Below are 25,771 nucleotides of genomic sequence, written 5' to 3' on the forward strand. Positions count from 1 at the left end.
ACTCCAGCACCTCAATATCTCTCTCGTATTGAGGTGCCCAGAACTGGACACAATACTCAAGGTGTGGCCTCACCAGTGCTGAGTACAGGGGGACAATCACCTCCCTCCTTCTGCTGGTCACACTATTTCTAATACAAGCCAGGATGCCATTGGCTTTCTTGGCCACCTGGGCACACTGCTGGCTCATGTTCAGCCGCTTGACAATTAGAACCCCCAGGTCCTTTTCTGCCAGGCAGCTCTCCAGCCACACTGCCCCAAGCCTGTAGCGATGCATGGGGTTGTTGTGGCCCAAGTGCAGGACCCGGCACTTGGCCTTGTTGAAGCACATTCCATTAGCATTGGCCCATCGGTCCAATCTATCCAAGTCTCTCTGTAGAGCCTCCCTATCCTCATGTAGATCAACACTCCCTCTTAGCTTAGTGTCATCTGCAAACGTGGTGATGATACACTCTATGTCCTTATCAAGGTCATCAATAAAGATGTTAAACAGAAACGGTCCCAACACTGAGCCCTGAAGGACACCACTTGTGACCGGCTGCCAGCTGGATTTAACTCCATTGACCACCGCTCTTTGGGACCGCCCATCCAGCCAGTGCTTGATCCAGCAGATCGTATGCTCATCCAGGCCATGAACAGCCAGTTTTTCCATGAGAATTCTATGGGGGACAGTGTCAAATGCTTTTCGAAAGTCTAGGTAGACAATGTCCGCAGCCTTTCCCTCATCCAATAATAGGGTCACCTTGTCATAGAAGGAGATCAGGTTCATCAGGCAGGACCTGCCTTTCCTAAACCCATGCTGACTAGGCCTGATCCCCTGCTTGTCCATTATATGACTTGTAATAGCACTCAAGATGATCTGCTCCATGACCTTCCCTGCTACCGAGGTCAGACTGACAGGCCTGTAGTTTCCTGGATCCTCCTTTCTGCCTTTTTTGTAGATGGGCGCTACATTCGCTACCCTCCAGTCCATTGGGACCTCCCCAATTAGCCATGACTTCAGGTAAATATTGGAAAGCGGCTTGGCGAGCACGTCTGCCGACTCTTTCAGCACTCTTGGATGTAACCCATCCGGTCCCATAGACTTGTGCGCATCCAAGCGGTGTAGCAAGTCACTGATCATTTCCTCTTTAATTGTGATGACCTTGTCCAGCTTCCCCTCCCTGTCTCCCAGCTCACAAGGCTGGGTGCCCAGGGAACAGCTCGTTCCACTGCTAAAGACTGAGGCAAAGCAGGCATTGAGCACCTCAGCCTTTTCCTCATCCTGTGTGACTATGTTTCCCTCTGCATCCAGTAAGGGAGGGAGATTTTCCCTCATCCTCCTTTTGTTGTTAATGAATTTACAGAAACATTTTTTGTTATCCTTAACAGCTGTAGCTAGGTTGAGCTCTAGCTGCGCTTTGGCTCTCCTAATTTTCTCCCTGCATAGCTTTGTTATATCCTTACAGTCTTCATGAGAGACCTGCTCCCTCTTCCAGAGGTCATAGACTCTCCTTTTGTTCTTGAGGTCCAGCCAAAGGTCCCTATTTAGCCAGGCCGGTCTCCTTCCCCGACTACTTGGTTTTTTGGCACACAGGGACAGCTTCCTCCTGTGCCTTTAAGACTTCTCTCTTGAAGTATGTCCAGCCTTCCTGGGCTCCTATATCCTTCAGGGCAGCCTCCCAAGGGATTTTGTCTAGCAGTCTTCTGAACAGGTCAAAATTTGCCCTCCGGAAGTCTAAGGTGGCAGTTTTACTAACCCCTCTCCTTGTTTCTCCAAGAATCAGAAATTCAATCATCTCATGATCACTGTGCCCAGAATTATTATACAGAGAATAATGCAAAATCAGAGAGAAGGTAAACAGAATCCAAGAGGAAAAAGAGGTTTTGGTAGAGCTCTATTTATTGCTAGTTATTTCTTCTCCTGGCACCATACAAAACAGTCTGCTCGTGTTTATTCCAAAATGGCAAGATGAATGGCCCATAATCATCACTATTAAAAGGGTAAGAACAGACTGAAAAAAAAAGAAAAAAGAACAGTTTTGGGAGAAAAATGGAAACAGTGATTATGACTAGATAAAATAATAACCGTATGATATTAATTCATGTGATTATCATTCGTTCATTCATTCATTCATTCATTCATTTATATGACAGTCATTCAATATTAAAATATCATCTATCGAGGTATGATTAAATACCTTACCTTCCAATTAAAACTTAGGAGTATGTTAAATGACAGATTCTAAGGCTAGATACTTTAAAATCATCAGTAGCAAGTTTCACTGAAAAGTTTAAAAATAATTTTCTGAACCGTTGATGATGATTTTCATTAAGTTATAAAAATTAATGAAGCTCCAGCAAACTGGAAAAAAGATTATTCCAACATTTTATAAAAAACAAAGACTTGGAGATCATAGGATCAGATCAGCTGAACGTGAGTCCTGTTGCAGCGCTGGGCCTGTTCTTGAATGTATAAATAGGAAGATAGAGAAGGAAAAGAAAAATTGTTGATTCGGAAAGCAAATTCTACATGGCAAAATAGTCAGTATCCGGATTATTAAGAAAAGATTAACACTGAATGATGATATTAAGCAGATTTTAATATAACAATGGGAAGTACAGTTATCAGTTCGGACTAGTGAAAAATGAAGCACAATCATGGGTGAAATTCATCTCACCTGGCTTTGGGACATGTTTTTCTAGATTCTTCAGCATACTAAATTTTGAAATAAAATTGAAATGATTTTTTTAAAAGAAACACTGGTTAAATTGGGAATGAGTTTCTTATGAGTCCACACAGTTTCATTATAGGCAAAAAGAAGAACTCACCTTACATATGGATCTGAGAGAATTTGCTGTTTCTCTGATTAAAGTTTGAACAGCCTTTCAAAGTGGAACAGTTCTTTTTAGAGTAATTGCAGTGACACTAATGCTTATAGCCCAAATTATCTATGATTGCTAATTCCTATTAATATTCCAACTAAAACTGTCATACACCGACTTGCTAATGTCTGTGCTTTTCTCTGGTGCCATGCTCACACCTCCTGTGCATTGCTTAGATCAGCCATCAGTCCTGTGCTCTCCACTGGGAGGAGGACAATGCTGCTGGTGAAGCTTTCTTCAGTGATGACCTTGGGCCCTCTCAGGGTTAATTATATTTGTTTCAATCCTGTTTTATATTTGTTTCAATTCTGTATACCTTACCTACCCGCTGGATCCCTGGGTTTAATTACACAACGGTTACTTTTTTTTTTTTTTTTAGTCCTCCACGTAATTTTTTAAAGTGTGAGAGTTACGCAGTTGCAGAAAGCTAAAAAAAACAAACCCCAAACTCTACAACTTAAAAAATAAACTAAGCCAAACTCAAAATCACAGGATATGCAAGAAACGCCTGTCATCTGACTGACTGAGTAATTTGCCATTGAACACAGGACAACTTAGGCAATGGTCAACTGATTCAAGTTTCTTAAATATTTTGTTTCAAATAGAGCTAAAATAAATTCAAGACCAAACAAGACCTGACAAATTCTGAAGTCTGTTGTGAGTAGTTATGGCTGTAAAGCCTGAGGTGTATCGGTAACACTTGGCAACAAAATGTTGGTTGGGTTACAGGTTTACTCTGTTCTGCCAGTTTTCTTACTGACTTCAGTGGTGAACCTATAATCTATGAAATGGATTAATTTGAAATAGGTGTTAATGAGGAGCAGTTTTAACGAGTCTGAAGTATCTTCTGCTGCCACTTAGCCTTTTGATCTCTTTCCCATATAACCTTCACAGGCAATGCCCTAATGAGTTCATTCCTTATAATTCATTTATATGTCTTGAAGACTTTATTCTTCCAGCTCTTTTTTCTGATATGATAAATGATTAGGGGATTTCACAGTATATCTCGCACTGTGTATTACTTTGTAGTTAGAGATAATTACACTGAATTTCCCACCTATACATATTTCCCTATTTGATCTATTTTAAACAAAGATGTTATGTGTCCGATACTGGGTGGGTGGATTAATTTCTTTTCCATAACTGTTCTTTTCCATAATTTTTGAATGCTTTTTGTTTGCTAGACTGTAAACTGTACCTGAGACATTCCCCTTGACTCCAATAGCACAATGTATGCAAGATACACTTCATTGAACTATAAATCTTGTATAGAGAGAGTTTGATGTTTCTAGATTATTTGCACTGCTCATAAACAGGAGGAAAACATATGAGATCACCGAATATTAACAGCAAGTGGCAACAGGCTCATACTTTCCCGTAGCTTTTTTCAAGTCATAATAAATTCATAATATTATTAGGTTTTTCAGCTTTTGCTTGCATTTAGTTACCTGGATTCCTGTATATTATGGGCTGATACTTAAGGTGATCCAGGTTCATCAGTTTTGGATCCCCTCTAGACTGTGAAAGGCATTCCTGCTAAATGCTACGTCCGTAGTTCAAGGCTGGATTTTAACCTGTCTGGTTATAATTTATTGAGTTCTATATCTTAGCCTGAGTAAGTGTGAATTAATTTATAATATGTAACGTAGGCTGGTGATTAATACTGAATTATATGACTTCACAAGTTGTTGGCTCTCTACTAGTAGTGGATTTTTAATTTATTAGACTATCCTTGTGTTAAGTACTATAGATGTTTCGAAAGTTAATACTCAGAATTTAGACCATGCATTTTCTCACTCAGCAGCTTGTATAGAACATTTATCTGTATGAAGAAAGGGTAAACTTAAGAAAATGAAGTTGCTTTTATACAATGCGATTACATATAAATTTGTTTTACATTAACTTTCTAAGGTGTCTGTAGTAGAAAGACACTTCACCAGAACTCTTAAGGATGAGAATTGCAGGGCTGGTTTAAAATCCAATCCAAATTCTGTTTCATTCAGTGCAATATTTCCATTAAATTTGATGAATATCCAGGAATAAAAAAACAAGATTTATTTTGTGTTCTTTTTGTGAGTTGTTCTAGTAAACAAGGCATGCGTATACTTTCGTGTCCTCTTTTAAAGCCTTAATCCACTGGGCTGATTACTACATGGTAGTGTCTTTATAATTTATAATTCCTGTGTCTCTCAGGAACATAAAGGTTAAAGGAAGTGAAAGAAAGATTGCAAATCCTTTAAAGCAATGTCCTGATAGTTATTTTACATCACTTTATGATCACTTTGTTAAATACGCTATTATCAACAAATAATGTGTACTGATATGAAGAATCACCTGAATAAATGCAATACATAAAATAAAAGGATGCTTATCTACATTTTTTTCCCTTGCCTTGTGTTTTGTTCCTTCTTAGCAAAACCAGGAAGAGAGATATTACCGTTCTTTCAAAAAATTAGTGGTTTAATATATTGACAGCTCTGATTTTTTACTTAGGAATGTACAAATCATAATTTTAAGTGTAGCCAAAGAAAAATAAAGTTGACATGCCACCCATGGTAAATGTTAGACATTATTCACAGTGGTGCTGCAGAAGGTATCTGTAGGATATTGTATAGTGGTTACTATGAAGGTCTCATAGACGGTGGAGATAACAGGCACTGAGCCTGAATATTAAAAAATCATTTAATAACAGTACAAAGAGATTGTCTGTCTCATTTTCATTGTATTTAAGAAGTCTTTTATATTTATTGGATTTATACTGATTGAAAACTCACTGCTTCTTTTATGTGGCTGAATAATTAAGACTGATGATGTTAGTGCGGGCCCGTAGACTTAGAAGGTACTGAAACACATTGTTAAATCTATGATACACTTGCACTATTGAACCAGCATAACTTGATTTGTCACTGAAGTCTCTGAAAGTGTTGTAAATGACATAGATTGCAATCATAAGGTGTTCACAAGAGCTGTTCAGTATTGAAAATAAACATAGGTCTGCTTTGCTGTCTGTCATTCTTCAAGCTGTCTTGAGAGCAAAACAAATCTCCGGAACAGCTTTGGCGGTTATGAAGTAGGAAACTTGCCAATGGAATAAACCCGATTAACAAATTTTGTAAGAAATCCTGAAGTGACAATTAAACAGCATGATGCAGAATTGTAAACACAAGTGGCCAGTATTATCATATGCTGTTTAGAAAAGCACAAATAGTCAATAAATCCTGCAGTTGATTATTGTACTCATCCATCTGTGGGTTGCTGGGGCGCTAGCAATGTAATTCAATCTTGAAGGTTTGTTATTGTTTAGACCACATTGTAAAATCTATTGATTATCCACATGCAGCATGATTTATTCTTTCATCATATTTGTGCTCTTGGTAATAGGATACTGCAGCCATGGATTGTAACAGACATTTTAGATCACGTACTTTACGTTTTCATCTAGGAAAAAGTAATAATAAAAAATTGAGAAGGGTCATAAAAACCTTATTCATGTCATTCTAATGAGATTATTATAACATCATTATTTTGCTAACATTACCCACTTCAACAAATTTCATCTGAAGCATTGGCAAAATTTCTGTAAAAGACTGAATCTACAGTTACAAAAATAGCCATTTTCCTAGGAGGCTTTAATATTCATCACACTTTATTATTTTAAACCATCTAAACCAAGAATCAATTTGACTTAAATTCACAAATTCTGGCTGCTCCAAGCTATTATATGAAGTCTTCTTGAGTCGGTGACAGCTGGGTATCTAGAATTCAGTTCAGTTGTCTAGGCACAGCCATCTAGTACCATTTTAAATGCAAAACGTCCACACAAAGCCTGCAGATGTGACACAGGACCTGCAGGATACCCATGCCCTTCTGAACAGGCAGATAAACGGCTTCTAACATTGGAAATGATGCTAAACACTCTCGAGCGACTAAATAAAGCCTCCACAGTAGGATTTTACTTTCTTTGTGTTCCTTGTTCCCTCCAATAAAAAAAGAGAGATAATGTACAGTAGGATATTTAGGGCTGTATTTTAGCTGTCCGTGTATACGTGCCTCCATGTGAGCGAGGTGTCTGAACTGCCTTTATAGCTGGCGGAGATCTCATCCTTGGTTCAGTCGCCTTAAAGTAGGCATCTTGATCAACCTAATGTGCCTTGTCTGATATGTTGTGTCTCACCTGCTGCTCCAGGACATGGGTCTCCTGTACACACGCGCACACACACATACACGGGGTGCAGGGCAGGTGTCTCAGGTACGATCTGGCATGCGGTGCTGGGGTGAGAAGAGTCACAGAGCCGGTGGTGATGCGGGCAGCTGCGGTCTACAGAGTTACCCATCTGTCACTTGTGCGCGTCAGCTCGTGGGACAAAACTGAAGAGGCTTTGCTGTATTGAACAGGGCTCTGTTGGTGGGAGCCTGGCTCCATGCAGGGTCCTGGCTTTAGGAGTCTGACTTTTGAAACAGATCAAACCCTTTGCTGAATCATTGTGATATTTGGCACGTATGGATGCTTATAGTGAAATTCACTCCAGCAGAAGCGCACATATGTATGTGCCATAGTGATGAAAAAGGAAAAAAAAAAAAAAAAGACAAATGGGATACACTTTCCTACTCTTTACTGTGGGCAGTCAACACTTTTTTTCTTACTTATGTGAATATTAGAGTGGTGGAAAAGAGAGAGATAGCAAAATCAGTCTTAAGGGTGGTGTGAAATATGAAACTAAGAGTTAATAGATAGCAGAGGAATAGAGGTAATGACTGATTTATAAGCATCTATCTCATTTTTATCGGAGAAAACAATGCATAGGACATATAAAGAGATTAGTTTAATATGTCTTGTCTGGGATCTTTTCACAAGGTATGCAATTTCAAACCCACTGAAGCCAGTGATAATCATTTCACTGACCTGAACAAGCTTTTGTATCATAATATAAGACGTTTATTCTTATGCATAGATACATATTAAAGATGTGATAGCCAGTCTTGGTTATTGTATGAAAATTATTCTGAGTGTTCTACTATTCCTTTCAGTCAGTGACTTAACGTCAGGCTTCAGATTGCTTCAGTACTTCAGTAATTGCCTGCCATAGTTTGACACTGTTTGATTCTGCCTATTTTTAACATTTACTGCCTGGACAGTATTAAGTGTATTTTATGTTTCTCCTAACTTTATTTCTATAGAGTCACATTAAAAAAATGAATGTGAAAAAATAAATACATGAGAACTTGCAAATTTTGAATGAATAAAAGAAAGTTACTGCGTCATAGCCATACAGTGGATAACATGGGTTAATACTTGTAATATGTGTTTCTATGTATTTTTTTCCTCAACTCTGAGGTAGGTTTCCTTTTGATCTATTTATTGCTCCTTTACCTTCTGTGAAATGCAAGTTTCTCAGGCAGATCAAGGAAATCCCTCAATGAGAACAGTTTTTCTGTTTTGAAAACCAGCATTTTTCCTTACCTGCAAATCATAGATCAAGTCTGGAGTGAATACTTCTCCAGTGTACTCTAACTTTTATTAAAAATTACTTAGTGTGCTTAAGGATTGCCACATAACACATGAAACTAAAGGTAAGTTTATCCATTCAGGCTTTACCAGTTATGGAGATCTTGAGGGTTAGAGAGGGTGTATCCATCACCGTGCCCGAGGAGGGCAATTCTGCACGTTCCATCACTTTGCTTGACCGTAGCGATTGCCAGACCAAACAGCATTGTTTAAAAGCATATTCTCGTGCGTGTTTGGTGCAGCTCCTTCCTTTGGAAGACAAGAAGACAAAACCGTTTGGTCTTTTAAAAGCTGAGTTTTAGTGGAATGGAAGAGTTGTTTCAATTATTTAATGTTACTTTTGCCCATCCGTTAGGATGGTGATAGGAATGGCTTGGAGTGACTGAGAGCATTTCACTTTCTATTGCACCTTGCAGAAGGAGTCGTGAGCTGAGAGTTTATGTATGTATATACCTAGACAGGTGTACAACAGGGCTTTGTTGTGTTTTGTAACTTAATAACTCAGCTTACAATTGATTTCCTTTTATATTTTTTTAGTCTGGGTTTAATATTTCCTGCCAAGAAAACATGGATTATTAATTGTGTTGTAACATGACTTGTAAGGTGTTTGCCTATATACAAAATGCAGTTGTCACAGTTTGTAAGAAGTTTGTCTCTTTGTAAATTCTAATGCAAAAATGCATTCTGGATAAATGTAAATTGTCCTGATGTAATTGTTCTAATTCTTACTCTAATTTTGTGGTTTTTAAACCTTAAAAATAATGAAGTTTTTATTTTTTTATTACAGAAACCTTTGAAACGCTTATCAGACTGGCTGAGAATTACACAAGCACACTTTTCTGCAATGCATATAGAAACATGGCTGCCGAGGCTACTACACATGTCCAGGAGTTTTTTACAGATGTTGGACTCTTCATATTTGGCACAGATGTTAGCACAGAGGAATTTGTCAACAGATTTTTTGACACCCTGTTTCCAGTAGTCTACAACCACGTGATTAACCCTGGCCCGACTGACATTTCCGTGGAATATGCGGAGTGCCTCCGAATGGCGAGAAGAGACATCAGGCCCTTTGGTAACGTTCCCAAAAAGGCCATAGGACAAATGGGAAGGTCATTGTTACCCAGCCGGACTTTCTTGCAGGCTCTGAATTTGGGGATCGAAGTGATCAACACAACAGATCATCTGCATTTCTCTAAAGACTGCAGCAGAGCTTTGCTGAGAATGCAGTACTGCCCCCATTGCCAGGGGCTGACGTTAAGTAAGCCCTGCATGGGCTACTGCCTCAACGTCATCCGAGGCTGCTTAGCCAACATGGCAGAAGTTGATCTTCATTGGCGAGGATATATTCAGTCCATGGAGGAGCTCTCGAGCGCCATGAGTGGGACCTATGACATTGAGCACGTGCTTCTAAACTTTCATTCACTTGTTAATGATGCCCTTGTACAGGCTCGTATCAATGGACCAGAATTATCTGAGCAGGTAAGAAGCTGTTTTTATCCACTACGCTCGGTGCAAACATGACACTAAGGAAAGTAACATTGATAATTAATAATTGTTTGGCCGTTCTTATGGTGATAAACACATTTGTTTATATAAAAAATATAAACTATATAAAGTTTATATAAAGTTCAGCTTTATTCAACAATGCATTTTTCCAGCACTACCAGTTTTGATTTTAATCATGCACATGACCTGCTGATTTCCCATATTTTATTCACAAGTTTAACATCAAGTGGAGATGTAACATTTTGTCAGCATTTACAGTAAAGGCTTTTCAAAATGAAAATAATTGGTCTGTGGAATTTATCTTTTCCCATTTCCCATGAAATCACAGCTTTTTCCAAAATTTTGCTGACTGAGAATTTTTGTTGCACAATCGAATGGAAAAGTCTATTCCTTCACCCTGTTTATTTAGAAGTTAACATTTTTGGTAGATGCACTGAATAGCTCAAGGTTTAACTTTACAGCTGCGTCTGTTAAGTTCTACTGAACAAGGGTGAACAATGGAATATGTCATTAAGTTTGGAAGCTTAAAATATTAACAAAAGGAAAGTAAATTATCTGGTGAAAAACTAATTCCACAAATATTCTATAAAACCAGAATTGAATAATAGTCTGACATTTGTGTAAATGAGAGTGTTAAATCTCAGCAACAGTATTCGTTTGCAGATTGGAAACTTCTTATAGGACATACAGGGAATAATTTTTAGGAACACAAAAAATGTTTTTCATGAACATAAGTAAATTGCTTAATCACTTCATTATTATCTTATATGCACATAAAGATAAATTTAAACAATCCTTCTTTTAGATACCAGTGGCCTGTGTTAAAGAACCTATGACTTTGCATACATTATTTGCATAACTGTGTAGGTTTCAGAGAAAATAGAACAGTTCATTTGTAACATGAACTAAATCCTTCCTTTCCTATACTTAAGGGAAAAAGCAAGTTACGTGAGAGCTGTGTTAGCTGTGAATGCATGAAGTGAATAATTTTAAGATACTGTTGGGGAAAATACACATTATTTAGCGACACATTAGAAAGGAATTAGTGTATCTGCGAATTTATGAAGGTGATGTAAGTAACAAAATTTTATTTCTTCCTATGTTATATTTAATCCACGATACCTTATGCAATTATATTTTCCTATGTATTCTTACATGTAGACTTCACTGACAGTGACATATTCTGGTTTAAAGTTGGGTCAAATATCTTGATCTGGGGAGGTGCCTTTGGTTTTACCCTCAGTCTATTAAAATGGGTTCTTCATCCTGCTTGCAGTCAGTGAGTAACAGGGAAATTGCCCTTTTCTATGAATTTCCCATTTTATCTGCTTTATAGCAGCCAGCTGCGTTAGCCAGAATCTCCTGCTGATGAACTTCCTTGAGAAAAACTGTGATTTTTTTTTTTTTAAAGGTTTTTCACTAACAGTTTGGCTCAAAGGTGGCTCACTGATGCCTGTCATCTAAATTCCTAATGTGTTTCAGAGTGACAATTCCCTTTCAGGGATTTTCCTTGTTCCTCCTCATATTTTGAGGGATCTTTTTTTCCTACAATTTTCAGAAACAGACTAGAATAATAAAGTAAAGATTTAAGGGAAGGGCTTCTGTTTCCTGTCTGATCCTGGTCATTGAAAAGTTTTAGACTTGGGTTTTCAACAGTGAACTGGCATTGGTCCAGACTTAAAATTCTCTTAGCACATTCATGTTTTCGAATGAAAGTTTTTACTCTCCAAAATAGTATATTTTACTCAACTTTAGTAAAAAATTAAATGGGTGAAGAGCTCTCCACCCAGTCTTTTGGCTTAATGAAAATTTCAGATTGATCCAAAATAAAATGCTTTATTTTGATATTCCTGAAAACTCTATGCCTTCCGTTTCCCTTTCTCTTATACGATGTAAGGATATTAAGATTTCTTATTTGATGTTATTTTGTGCCAATGCGTTTGTCTGAAGATCAAGTGTTTACTTCTATTGTGTTAAGATCTTCTCATATAGAATCACTTCCAAACTTTAAAAACTAAATATTTAATTTTTCACTGAATCTGCATCAGAACTGTGCATTTAGACATACCTTTCAATTAATCTCTGTGCTATAATTAACTGGTCCTTTCTCTCTTTGATCTGTAATTTGGTCAAACAAGACTGTGATGCATCAATCCCTTGAAGCATGGTGATCTAGTCAGTCAGTTCTGATTTGCTGAATATGGCTTGAGGATATTTCATATTTACCCATACATTAGGTACCAAGACCTAATTCTGGTAGTTAATAAGTACAGTCTTTCAGCTTTAAGGGGCAGAGGACATGAATTCTGTTGAAATTGGCTCACTAATATTTATTTATTTTATCTTCAGAGTGACTCATGAACTGTGTCAAATTTTGATAAGCAATTAATGCATCAGTGATTCTAACAGACACAGAAAAGATAATTATGAGCCAGCAAATCATGTCTCGCCTAGGCATGCAGCAGTCTCTGCAGTTTTAAAAGTGAATTTCATCTCAGTAAGTACTTTTATGAGTTTTAAAGGAGTAAACAGTGAAAAAAAAATCTTTAAATGTTTGAAAGTATGATATATACCTACGCAAATGTTAATATCAGAATCAACAGAGTATCCTGGTTAGTGATACATGTATTTGTCTATCTAATCACATATGTGTAAATAACTGTATGTAAAGGATTTTTTCTAACATGTTGCATAGATATCTATATTTAAATCTAACGTATATTCATACTTCAAGCTCTGTGTGGTGTGGAAAGAGCACTAATGCCTATATAACACAGCTTCCTTTTTACAAAACTCTTTTTTTTAGTAATTTACAACTTGTTCCCTTTTCTGCTTGGGTCAGCAGACCAGTGCCATGCTGTCTCCAGATGGAATTTCTCTTTCCCTTTGTTCTTCCTGTTTCACATTTACACCCTTAATTCCTGCCTCCCACAGCTCCTCTGACAAATAAGTGCAGCACCTGTTCATCACCTCTGTACCTGGACATTATTTTATGCTGTTCTGCAGAATCTAGTGGATATGTGTGGGTTGTGCAACTATTCACATATTTGTATATGTTCACATATATTTAATGATAGTTCTGTTCTGTGTTCCTGAAGTCTATATATGTCCATTTATGTACTGTTTATGCTCAGGACCCTATGCTTTTTATCTGGTAGGAGTTGGAACCAAAATTTTATAGCAGACTTCTGTGTGTATGCTCATGCAAATATAATGTAATAGAGGTTTAAGAGAGCTGCATCATACAAAGCAAGAACAGTATTCATTATTAAGATAACCTGAAAAAGATAATATTATGTAGTTGTTAAGCATTGGATAACAGGTAAAAATGCGTATTGCTACAAAGGACTTCGTAGCTTCGTGGTATGCTCATCTTTGGGCTCAGCCTGGGTTGCCACGTGCTGGTCGCTGCACTGTGGAAACCCCCCTTGAGGGCAACTGAATAGGCTAATAAACGTATCAGAGCTTTGTAACACATTTAAGCCTTATTTAAGGAAAAACAAGCAAACTAACTAAAAACCTATGGAAACTTGGTTTTAAGTTGTACTAAATTGTTTCGTGTCACCACCGTTCTGTTATGCTAGCTACTGTGTGTCAATATTAAGACAGAAGGACAAAGAGAGACTTTAGCCAGATTTACAAAGTTTTGGTGTGGATGGAGGCTACTATCCCCAGCATAAGAGTGTGTTCTGTTTTCTTTATGCCCGGGTTAATGGCACGGCCCCATGCCATGCAAGGGCAAGTTCCTGTGTCACTCACAGTGTGGAGCTTAAGCACATCTCACCCTGGGTTGCCCAAGTCCTGCTCTGGCACCAGCCTCAGCTGTGTGTTTCCACACCTTCCCCTGTGCACACGCTGCTTCGGCGTCTGAAAGTCACGCTGTTTGAAGGAGCCGTCTGCAAGAGAGAGTCTCTCTTAGCCACCTGAGAAATCTGTTGGAGTGGAACAAACAGTGGATCTGAGAGGGGGTGAAATGGGTCTGAGGCAAGGGCTGAAGGAAAAGGGGAAGGGAACAGGAGAGAAGAGAAAGAGAAAAGTCACAAGGCTTTTGACTTAGATCTTTCCTCCAGACTTTACAGGAAACTATTGTTCTTGAGTCCCAAAAGATCAATGGTGTTTGGGATTAATATTGAATAAAAGAGATGAAAAGGAATATTGATTAGTTGTTCATTGTGTATTCTGGGCACTGAGGATTTGAGGATCTGGAGGCAAATGAAGTATGTGACCATGATATTAAAAGCCATATATGCATACAAAAACATGGGAATCAGAAATGCAAGAGAAAAAACTAAAATCACACAGACAAATCCTGGCATTTCCTAGTTTTGGAAGTGAGGAATTTGTGCTGTAGGTTTGGTAAAATTCTTGTATGTGTTTTTGTATGGCATATAAGCCTACCAAAATTTGGAATGGGATTTTCAAAAGCACTATGTCTTCATGTGTTCTAACCCATGTGGACTTTTACCGCATCAATTTTCCAAACAGTTGGAGATAATGAAAATGTCAAAATTCTGGAAGTTCTTAAGTCTTCTCACTTATCTTAGTCTAATCCTGAAAGAAGATCTAAGTTATGTGTCTCCTAAAAAATATGCGTAATTATATTGTATGAAAAGAGAGTTTTTTTCTTGCTCTTTTTGTAATCTATCATTAATACTAGAAAAAAGCAACATCTTTCTTGTGTCATGGAATGCTAGCAGGAAGAAGTTAATAGACTGTATTAAGAGTTTCATTTCCTTATTGATTATTTTTGCTTGGAATGACTAGCTATAAACACTTAAGCAGTCAGAACTGCTGTAATACAGTGATGCTTTAAATTTTATATTCCCATGAACAGACATATTCACACATTGTAAATAGAATATTTGTGGGGTTTTTTTCTGTTCTGTTTGATCTGTTTTATGTAGCTACTTTTTACTGGGGTTTCTCTAGCTAAAAGTCACACAGCCTTATTCCATGCCATTATGGAAACTGAAGTGCTGTAGAAGTGCACTAAACCAATTTTTTAAAAGGGAATGGAAAGAAGGTGATGAGAAATATCTTTTGATAATCTCAAATACACAGAAAACATACACCTGCAAGCTGTAGTATAATTGCAGGAGTTTGTTGGTTTTTTTAAAGGAGTAGGCTTCATTGTCAACAAAAGACCAGATTAACAGCATTTATGATTGTGGGAAGTGCTGTGGCTGGATATTTGGTAACTTTCATAGCTTTACAGGTTAAGGCATTTACAGAGATGGAAGAGATCAGCATCCTTGGAAGTAGCTGTCCTGTGAACCCACTTCCTTAGTATCTAAAATCTGATTTATTTACTTACCTGATTATATGCCTATAAATACAGCAGCTTTATGCCTACTGCTTCATAGCTACAGCATTTTGATTGCTTACTTACAGTGCATTAGCCAATGACAAGCTATTTGAATGCATATTAAAAAATAATTAATTTTGTCACTCTATTTTAAAGAAATTTTAATATTAGAAAATGCTTATTATAAACCTTTTATATAAATGAAGTCAAGAAAGGGATCTGAAATTCATCACTTAAAATTAAATTGTAGTTATCACAAAGAGCTGTACTCAGCGCACCTGAAATGGATTTCGATATCTATTCTATATGCATATGAAAATAGACAGTATAACATTAACCAAAAGTGGTTACTGATTTGGTAACAGAGACATAATTACAGTATTTTTCTGTAAGGGGAAATGCTGTACCTTGAAGCATTATTTACAATGTCCACCCCTGATTTTGCTTAAAAAACTTAAAAGTTATCCATCTAATAAAAATTCAGGAAAATAGAAGAATAGAAGAAAAAAATAAGCATTTCCATGAAAACGGAAAATTCAGGAAAACAGAGTAAAGGAGGAAAACAAGAAACATTTTCCCTAAAACAATTCAGTCTGTCTAAACAACAATGTCATATGAATGTCTTCTAATGTTATTTTCATCTGTTTCAGTGCACCCGACAGTACGTACACAGAAGGGACATATATTTATTGTAAAATTTAATGACTATTTTACCACTAGCTTATCATATTTTCCCTCATTTAGTGGAGGAGCCTTTCATCATTTGATTTTGTGGACTATGAATGCTGCATACCATTTAGCAAAACGGTTACAGACTTTAACCTTAATTTTGCTTCTTTAGATTTTGTTTTCTTGATTCATAGCCTTAGCATTATTCCCATGACTCCTGCTTTTGGACTTTGAAACTTTTAAAAGGAAATAATGTACATTTACTCTTGCCACCTTAATTTTTTCAGGACTTTAAGCCAAAATGAAATAAGAAATATGCCATTTGGAAGTGATTCTTTGAAGATTTTTTTTATTTTTTAAATAAATATTAAAACAATATTTTACAAATGGGGAAATTCAGACTTGATATTGGAAAACGTTTATTTACTGACAGGGTGGTCAAACACTGGAACAGGCTTCCTAGAGAGGTGGTCGATGCCCCAAGCCTGTCAGTGTTTAAGAGGCATTTGGACAATGCCCTTAATAATATGCTTTAACTTGGTCATCCCTGAATTGGTCAGGCAGTTGGACCAGATGATCGTTGTAGGTCCCTTCCAACTGAAATAGTCTTGTCTTGTCTTGTCTTGTCTTGTCTTGTCTTGTCTTGTCTTGTCTTGTCTTGTCTTGTCTTCTCTTCTCTTCTCTTCTCTTCTCTGCACTTTTATGAAATGGCATAGACTGAAAATCAAAACCCTGGTTAACAAGAAAGAAAATCTCTACGCATAAGACGAATTAATTATGTGAAAACATAGTTTCACAGCCTAATTTACTGTATGTACTAGAGTGAAACTGGCAATTGTTATAGAATTACCTAATCACTTATTATTTTACAAATTAAGCAGATTACACATCATTGTATAATTTATGACTGCTTTGGTTTATTGTCCATATTGTTTATATTTAAACGGCACAGTAAATTTCTCTATTGCAGACATTCTAGGTATACTTTATCTGATTGGAAATAAGTAATTTTAGACAAATATCTAGCTGGCTTTTCCAGATAGCTCACTAAATTTGTCTGTGATTCAGCTGCTGCTGTGTAGACCACTTCTTCCAGCATTTGCACAGTGCAGAGATGTGCAGACAGCGTCATTCTGATGGAGTTCTCCAATGCCGCAGCAAAAAAAAAGCCATTTGAGGGCAGGAACAACTCACTGTATTTAAATCCCAGACTTCCCTCCCTTCCATGCTTGTACGCATGCTCCTGCTCCTTCATCATGAATGCTATGATTACCTTGGAGGATCAGCACTCTCCCTTTATAAGAGAGCCCGCTGTAACACCAGGCTCCAGGTGCCCTTAGCATGGGCAGAAAAGAGAAGCACTGACAGTGCTGGATGCAGGGTTTTGTGCCTCAGAGATGTCCCCAGTATGGACAGCTGGCCTAGCTCAGGCAGCTCCTCCCAAACTTTGGTACGATTGCCACTAGCAGTCAAGGAGGCAGCAGGGAGACAGGACGATTAACAGTTCCCTTACTTTTGGCATCAAACAGCCAAACCACTTTATGTATATATAAGTACGTATGTGTGCCTATGTAGTGTGTGTGGTGGATTACTGGCTTGCATTTTCTCACTGGTAAAGAAAAAAAGGAAAATTTAACTCTGAAGGAGGATTATCTCTGAAATAAGATGCAAAGGGATGGGGAGAAAAGGAGTGTGAGTAAGGGTGAGGGCAGTGCATTGGGGTTCTGGGTAAGATGTACAGGTCCCCCACACTCTATTGACCCTCTACTCTTTACAGGCTTAGGTTACAACAGTGGCACAGGAGTCAGGGCACTGCCATGTTTCACTGTCAACAACATCCCATAGTTTATCAAGAATGCAGTGTACATTGCAGGTGGAGTAAGTTGTAGCTTTTTTAAAGCATTTCATTGCAATCAACCAAGGAGAATCCATCACTGGAAGGAAGTCTCTGTCACCACAGGGGAGGGCAGGAAGGCTGGGCAGTTGGTAACAAGAGATCAGCAGAGTACCCAGCACCAGGATCCCACTGCCAGGCCAGAGTATGCTGCTTCCATGGGGGGATGTAGTCATTGCTGCTTTTCAGAGAAGAGCCTCCACCAAGGACAGACCACAGTCTCCATGGACAGAGACCACATGTGATCTGAAAGATACAATAGCTCAGATGCATTGCATTTTCCTCTCCTTTAGCTATTCCTCTCATTTTTGAGATTATACGTGACACAAACTACTTTTTCTCTTCGCTTTTGACCTGTCTTTCTACCTGTGCTGTTTTCTTTAAAAGCAGACACCTTCTGGTTGTTTTTATGCCTTGTTTCCATGGCAAAGTGTGTGACACTGTTCTTTTGTCATCCAGCATACCAGCTCTTGAGTAGCATTGTGCTGCTTCTGCTAGGGCTCTGCTACAGGACCTATTAGGACTGCAAGGGACAAATGTCCTTGTTGAGCCTGTCCCTGTTCACCCTTTCTTACTTGTTCTGCCTGGGCTGTTTTCACCTTCTTCCTCTAGGCATAATGCTTCTTCCTTTGCTTGCTGGAAGCAAGTGTGCAGAATGCTGTGACCACTGAAGATGTCATTGACACTTATCAGAGCATTTGTCAGGGCGCTGCCAGACTGATGCAGCCAGTGCCATTGTGTTTTCAGGATGTCAAAAGCCTACATTTTTATGGTGATGAGAGGGCAAGATCATAGTTTCATTTTTCAAGGGCTAAAGAGGGTGAAAACTCTCAGCTGCAGGGAATAGGTGGAATCTCCTATGGGAAGACTTTCTTCAAAAATAGAGGTAAAATATCAGAGAACTTGTGGACAGAGGACACTCTATCCTGCTGATAGTAGTCAAGGTGGGGCTGCTGCCTGTCAGTGTTCTCTTGCTTCAGATGTTGATTTGGAAGGGACACACATCATGGGGAAATTATAACCACCCTGGTGTCTGCTGAAAGGACAACTCAGCAGTGAACAAGCAATCTAGGAGATTTCTGGTGTATATTTTTGACAACTTCCTGGCATAGGTGATTGAGGAGCTGACAAGGAAAGGTGCTCTACTGGTCTTCATAATGACAAACAAAGAAGAATGTGTCAGGGAAGTGTGAGTCAGGAGCATCATTGAGATGGTAAGACTTCAATATCTTAAGAGGAGGAAGTAGTGCAAAAAAGAGGACCGCAAGCCCTGGCTGTTCATGGCTTGGATGGGTGTATGTTTCGCTGGGTAATAAACTGATTGGATGACTGGGCCCAAAGAGTGGTGGTGAATGGAGTTAAATCCAGTTGGTAGTCAGTCACAAGTGGTGTTCCCCAGTGCTTAGTATTGGGGCCTGTTCTCTTTAATACCTTCATTAACAATCCTGACAAAGGGATCGAGTGCACCCTCACTAAGTTTGCAGATGACACCAAGTTGGGTGGGAGTGTCAATCTGCTTGAGGGTAGGAAGGCTCTACAGAAGGATCTGGACAGGCTGGATTGATGGGCCGAGGCCAATGGTCTGAGGTTCAACAAGGCCAAGTGCTGGGTCCTGCACTTGGGTCACAACAACCCCATGCAGTGATACAGGCTTGGGGAAGAGGGCTGCAAGTCCCAACATAAACTATTCTGTGATTCTGTGAAATGACTTAGAAGGTGGGTGCATCAGTGGAATATTCTTACTGAGGAGCCAAACATCTTTGAATCAGTAGCTGTGGTGGGATAGGACTCACATATGGGCATCATGGACAAGGCAGAAACCTATTGTGTTCATGGTGGTCTTCTTCTAGGGTAGGATGTGGGCACTGGCTTCATCTCGTCGCTGATGAACGTTGTCATGCAAGGTATTCACTACCACTGTATGCTGGTAAAATTGACTGCACAAAACAGTACACGTCTATTTCACAGATACTTGGTCAAAGCAAAAGTGAATTAATTGCTCCTTATACAATTTCAAAGCCTGGATGAAATTCCTCAGGACACAATGATAAAAATTGAGGCCAACAGAGTGATACCCCAGAGGTTCTTGAAGCATCTGGTCGCAAAGCTATATATCAACTATATGCACTTTTGTTCTTGAGAGAAATGGACATATTGATGACAAACAGTGGAGGGAAAATGAGCCTTGTGTTAGAGATTGCACAGATACAACCTAAATTTGATGTCATGGGAAAATTAATTATATCGTTTTTATCACCAAACTGTCTAACTGGACTCAGCCTAGTACTCCTTTAACTTTCAGCAATTGTGCATTCTCATTACCAATTTGTAAAACACAGACCCCAAGTAAGCAACATGCCGTGTAGTTCTTTCATACTCGTTAAAAAAAAAAAAAAAGTAGAAAACAAAATACGTCATTTTCAGCAAAGCAGACTTTGGAATAAAATTGTAGAGTTCTGCCTGAAGCTTTTGGCATATGTCTCTGCCATCGTTACTTCACTGAATTTAAATTACTTGATAAATTGATGAATTTAAATTACTTCACAAGATCGATAGAAACTGATTTGTGGAAACTGCCGAACAGTAATTGGATTTAAAGTCCTCATCATATACATGTCTGTATTCTAATATTGTTATGTCCTAAAGGAAGGTTTGATATCTAACCTAACACATAGTTGAACACCAGCATCTTCCGTTTCTCTCCATTCAAAGATATGCATCCAGCTGTAGCTCTAAAAAACTGTGGTGCTTGTATAATAAAGCGTGGCATGTTTTTATAAATCAGTCTTTTTTTTTGTAAATGTAGCGTAGGGTAAGTGTACTGCAGTCAAGACCTCCATCTAATTCAGATTCCTCTAGTGTTATATTTCACTTCCCCATTGTTTCAAAGTGGAAAAGCTCCTTGCTTCTATCAAAAGATTTTATTCTGAGGCTAAACTGGGCTTCGTTCATCAGAAAAGGGAGTGGAGCACTTTGAAAACAAAGTGAAAATCAACAAAACAAATGTTTATGGCTTGTTTGTAACTAATGAAAAGTTGTTTTCATTAAATAGTAGGCTTTTTTTCCTACCTAAACATAACTAGTGGTTTGACAGCTCTTCCCATCTTTTCTTGTGTGATCCATCCTCGCTATATATTCACTCGCTTGCACTTACTGGCGTCTGAAGTATCACCCTTATTTCTGTGGTCTTGTCCTCTATACCATGCACTATATATTACCACCATAAATACCCATTCTGTTTTGCAGATTTTATAACTAAAATTGGTGTTTTCCAAATAACAACAAAATCTCTGCTACAATATTTAACATAACAATAGTGGTAAACACATCCTGGAGCGTCTCGTGTATGTCAGAAACCCTGTTGTAAGCTCTGTGCTGCAGAATTCTGCTCAAAATTGGTGTCCTTTTCCTGCGCAATTGATCTTGCTTTAAGTGTGTAGGAAAAGGGATTCAAACAACACACAGAATATTAACAGTGTCAATAATACATCCATAGTTATGCACACACTTTGGAAAAGTGTGTGTTAGGGTATGATCTGCTCCTTTCATTTACCAGGGCATTACTTCTCAAGTGCAAATTGGAAAGAAAAAATAAAATTGATACACATCGCTGGACATACACTTGCTAATATACTGTTAGTGTCTTTATTTTAAGGTTTATGATACACTGGCAGATGTGTGGCAAGAACTCGTTTCTGTCAAGAATCATAGAATCACAGAATGGTTAGAGTTGGAAGAGACCTTGAAGGTCATCTAGTTCCAACCCCCCTGCCATGGGCAGGGACACCTCCCACTAGACCAGGCTGCTCAAAGCCCCATCCAGCCTGGCCTTGAACACTGCCAGGGAAGGAGCATCCACAGCTTCTCTGGGCAACCTGTTCCAGTGCCTCACCACCCTCACAGTGAAAAATTTCTTCCTGATATCTGATCTAAATCTACTCTCTTGCAGTTTGAAGCAATTTCCCCTCTTCCTATCACTGCATGCCAGTAAAAAGTCCCTCTCCAGCTTTGTTGTAGGTCCCCTTCAGATACTGGAAGGCCGCTATAAGGTCTCCCCAGAGCCTTCTCTTCTCCAGGCTGAACAGTCCCAACTCTATCAGCCTGTCTTCGTAGGAGAGGTGCTCCAGCCCGCTGATCATGTTCGTGGCCCTCCTCTGCACCCATTCCAACAGGTCCATGTCCTTCTTGTGCTAAGGACTCCAAAGCTGGATGTAGTACTCTTAAATATAATAGCAGAACATGAAGCCATGAAACTGTGTCTATCTAAATACAGTCAGCTGCTACATTCTTCAGCTTCTCCATGTGTGAATATGTGATGATACAGCTTTTGGTACCTGTTTCAAGATACATCATTTCCAATTCCTCTTCTTTCGGCCATTTTCCTTTCATTTATGGAAATGAGAGAGGAGTATTTCTCACCTTTGGAGCGAAGAGGATCAAATACAGTGTTAAGTTCAGGTCTCACACTTTTCTGAAAAGTGCTTTTTTTTTCAATTCATTTGCCAAATTGCCCAGTCTCCTGCCCAGCAACTCCTACAGTGTACGGGGGGCCAATGCCCAGGCGCTGGCAGTGGGTGGCTGCTGGGCTGCTGGTGCTGGAGCAGATATCAACCATTCAGCCCATGCAGAAGACCGTGGTGGGGCAGGTTGTGCCCCTGCAGCCCATGCAGTAGACCATGGTGGAGCAGATATCCACACTGCAGCCCGTGGAGAACCCCATGCTGGAGCAGAAGTGTGAGGATGAAGGAGCGGCAGAGACAAAGTGTGATGGACTGACCACAGCCCCCATTCGCGCTCCGTCTGCAGCACTTGGGGGCTGAGGGGAGGCAGAGAAGTTGGGAATGAAGGAGTGAAGTGGAGCCTAGAATGAAGGGAGGGGGCTAGGGGGAAGGTTTTTTTAGTTTTATCTTTGTTTCTCACCGTCCTACTCTATTTTTATTTGGCAATACATTAAATTCATCTTCCAAGTTGAGGCTGTTTTGCCCATGACAGTAATTGATGAGTGATCTCCCTGTCTTTATGTTGACCCCCGAGATTTTTCATCGTATTTTCTTATTGTCCTGTTGAGGAGGAAGAGTGAGAGAGTGGCTCGGTGGGGGTCTGGCAGCCAGCTAAGGTCAGTCCACTGCACTTATCAACACACACACACACACACACACACACACACGCACGCACGGCTTTGGCAAGCAATGCTGAGTAGTGCAGGTTTGCATAAGGTATGTTCAATATAGGCTGCCAAGTAAATAGTGTAGGAACATATCATGGCATGCATTATGCATTCCTGTTTAATGTGTTTGAGCAAATCCACTTCACAATTTGAAATTACTTGAATCTTTTGTTAAATCTTTCCTTCTTAAGATTGAGATCTGTTTTGTCAGGAAAGCATAGGATCTTTTTTCTTTTTTTTTTTTTTTTCTTTTTTTTTTCTTTTTTAATAGAAGATTAGGCAAAATTTGGGCAAAATGCACAGATCCAAAATGGCCTTCCTATTTCCATTGACTCAAAGGTCTGAAAAATGTGGGGTAAACAGTCTGGGCTGCCATCATGTTCTAGTTTTAGGTGACATGCTAGATGTCTAACTTTGCTTTGGCACCATGGCAGGCTTGTCTGAATGTGTCCACTGAGGAGCTGAACTGAAGGTAAGGAAGATGCTCCAAGAGGCTGAAAATGCTGCAGTCTGGTTCTTCGTATTTGCAGAAAGAGAAGAAAGGAGGCTTTTCACTCCTTGCCCAAAGCCAAGTTATAGACATGAACAAGGGTAAAGGAAGTCAACTGAGAATCCTTTCTGTAGGCTGTGTATGTGTTTTCTTTTTTCTCTGCTCTTCCTTTTTCATTGTGAAACAGAATAACTGTTCACAAAGAGAGCTACTGAGCTGAGCAGACTTCTGGTGTCTCAGTTGGCCCTTAAATCACTACCAGCCCTTTGTCCTGGAAGAGAAAAACTTTGTGAGGGCAGATCCAGAGATTTTGAAGCAAATGAGTTTTTCAGACTGTTTTGGTCCCTGAAACGATATGAACATGTATGAATAAGTGACTGTCTTGTATATCACAAAAAATCTTCAAAGAAAACTGGTTTGTCCAAGTTCAAATAAGAGGGTGAGGAGACACCAAAACACTTAATGTACAGATACATGAAGAAAAACCATTATTCTTGTAGTTTGAGATGAGGGAGAAACACCTAGGTTGTCTGAAGTGCTGACTAACTAGATAGTAGTTTTTTTCCCTCATTTTTTTTCAGATGGTTTTTGATCTTTTATTATCATGAAAAGGTGACCCCCCCAAGTATCTAAATAGTTGTTGACAGTGTCTTATGCTAAATGAAATCATACATTATGACTGTTACTGTAAGCGTGCATGATTGTATTGACCTACATACTTCTGTGGCTGATCTTGCTTACAAAACTGCTCTCCTCTTCACAATTTTGGAAGACAAATTGCAGCCTGCCACAAAGTGTAAACACATCGTGCAGCTATGCTGGCGCAGCCACCATGTTTCGCTTCTACAAATTCTTTATGTATTGTAAATTGTAATATATTTTTTGTAAGTGAGAAACATACCTGATAAAGGTTAGAGCGCCCCATTTCTGCTTTCATTGACAGTCACATTCCTACTGAATTTCTTTTGGTTTACACAGGTGACCCTGGATAGACTTGTACTTAGATTTAATGAACAATTCTGCCTAATTGAGACAAGGAGGCATAATGTTGGCCCTCTATGTCAGAGCTCTACTTGCAGGGCACACAGAAGTGAGGGGCAATAAAGTATATTTTAACCACTAGAGAGCATAGATAAGTCAGTCTAACTACACGCAGGCAGCTGATCTTTGGAAAGGGCTACTGCCGGTTTTATATAATTGCTTTTCAGAGGAGAACCACAGACTGTTTTCACTGAACATAAATGAAACACCTTGGCATCCACTGAAGCAGACTTGGATCGGGAGAGCTGGCAGCCTCTCACAAGAAGCAGTTTTGTTGAACTGCCTTTGAAGAGTTTGAACTGGCAGTGCTGTACTCTGGCTGCAGGGTAACTTGGCTGAGAACATTAGGATTTCCCCTGACATTAAGCCATTAAAAAAAAAAAATCATTTCCTTCCCTCCCACCCCCATTCAGAAGGAGAAACTATTTTGACTGCCAGACTTGCTGAGTGTTAGTCCCTCATGAAAGGAGCAGCAGAATTAAAGCCATTTAAGGTTTTAGTAATTAAAGAGCAGAAGACACAAATTAAAAATATATTAAGTAACTCATATTTAATGGGCTATTAGACTTTATTTTACAATCAGAACATGCAAAATTATGAGGGAAATCAGAGATAATTAAAAAATGCAAGATACGAGAACAGTCTCGAGAACTTGGGCTGGAGCACTGGTTTTGGTGGATGGAGTGGTCAGAGGGGGGTATGAGTCTCAGTCACATGAAAGTGGTGGACTCTGGCTCCCAGAATGCAACGGCTTGGATGGCAGTCTTTTGCAAAATTGTATAAAAAAATTGCTGATTAAAAAAAATTGTTTTCAAACTCTTAGCATTTTTGTGTCTTCCTTGGTCTTCCATCTTGACTGTAGATTTCCCCACAAAGGTGTACAGCAATGGCACTGATGCCGCACTAGTGCCAATCAGAGTGGAATAATTAATTCAGTATCTCCAAGTTGTACTTTTATTTATATATCACAGAAAATTATTTTCCTTTTTTTTGCAACATGTAATCCTCTCTTTTTTTCTGATGAGGCTACCACTGCCTTTCTGGTGGGTCTGCATTTTGTATATCTGCAGTTTGCATTTATCTTTGCTCAATACCATCTGGTTGGGTGTGCAACAAACTATCACGTTTAATAAGGTTGCTTTGAATTGGATTGGTTATTTCTTGAGCTTGAAACCACTTCCAACTCTATCTCACTTGAAAAATTATGACTACACTTTTTCATGTGTCACCTGAGCTTTTAATTGCAATTTTGAATAAAATTGCTTTGAAAATATCATTATTTGGCAAGTCCATTTAAGATTTGTCTTGTAGGTGATTATAAGTTGGGT

At 38.9% G+C, this 25,771-nt stretch overlaps 1 protein-coding gene across 1 annotated transcript in view; it reads left to right on the forward strand.

Annotated features, from left to right (window-relative positions):
- The window catches only part of GPC5 (glypican 5), a 736,580-nt gene that overhangs the window by 109,187 nt on the left and 601,622 nt on the right, over positions 1-25,771 (forward strand). The window contains exon 3 of the mRNA XM_054188939.1: positions 9,156-9,850. Within this exon, the coding sequence (XP_054044914.1) occupies positions 9,156-9,850 (695 nt within the window). The remainder of the gene's footprint in view (positions 1-9,155; positions 9,851-25,771) is intronic.

The sequence above is a fragment of the Rissa tridactyla genome, chromosome 1, assembly GCF_028500815.1.
Source record: "Rissa tridactyla isolate bRisTri1 chromosome 1, bRisTri1.patW.cur.20221130, whole genome shotgun sequence".
Taxonomy (NCBI): Eukaryota; Metazoa; Chordata; class Aves; order Charadriiformes; family Laridae; genus Rissa; species Rissa tridactyla.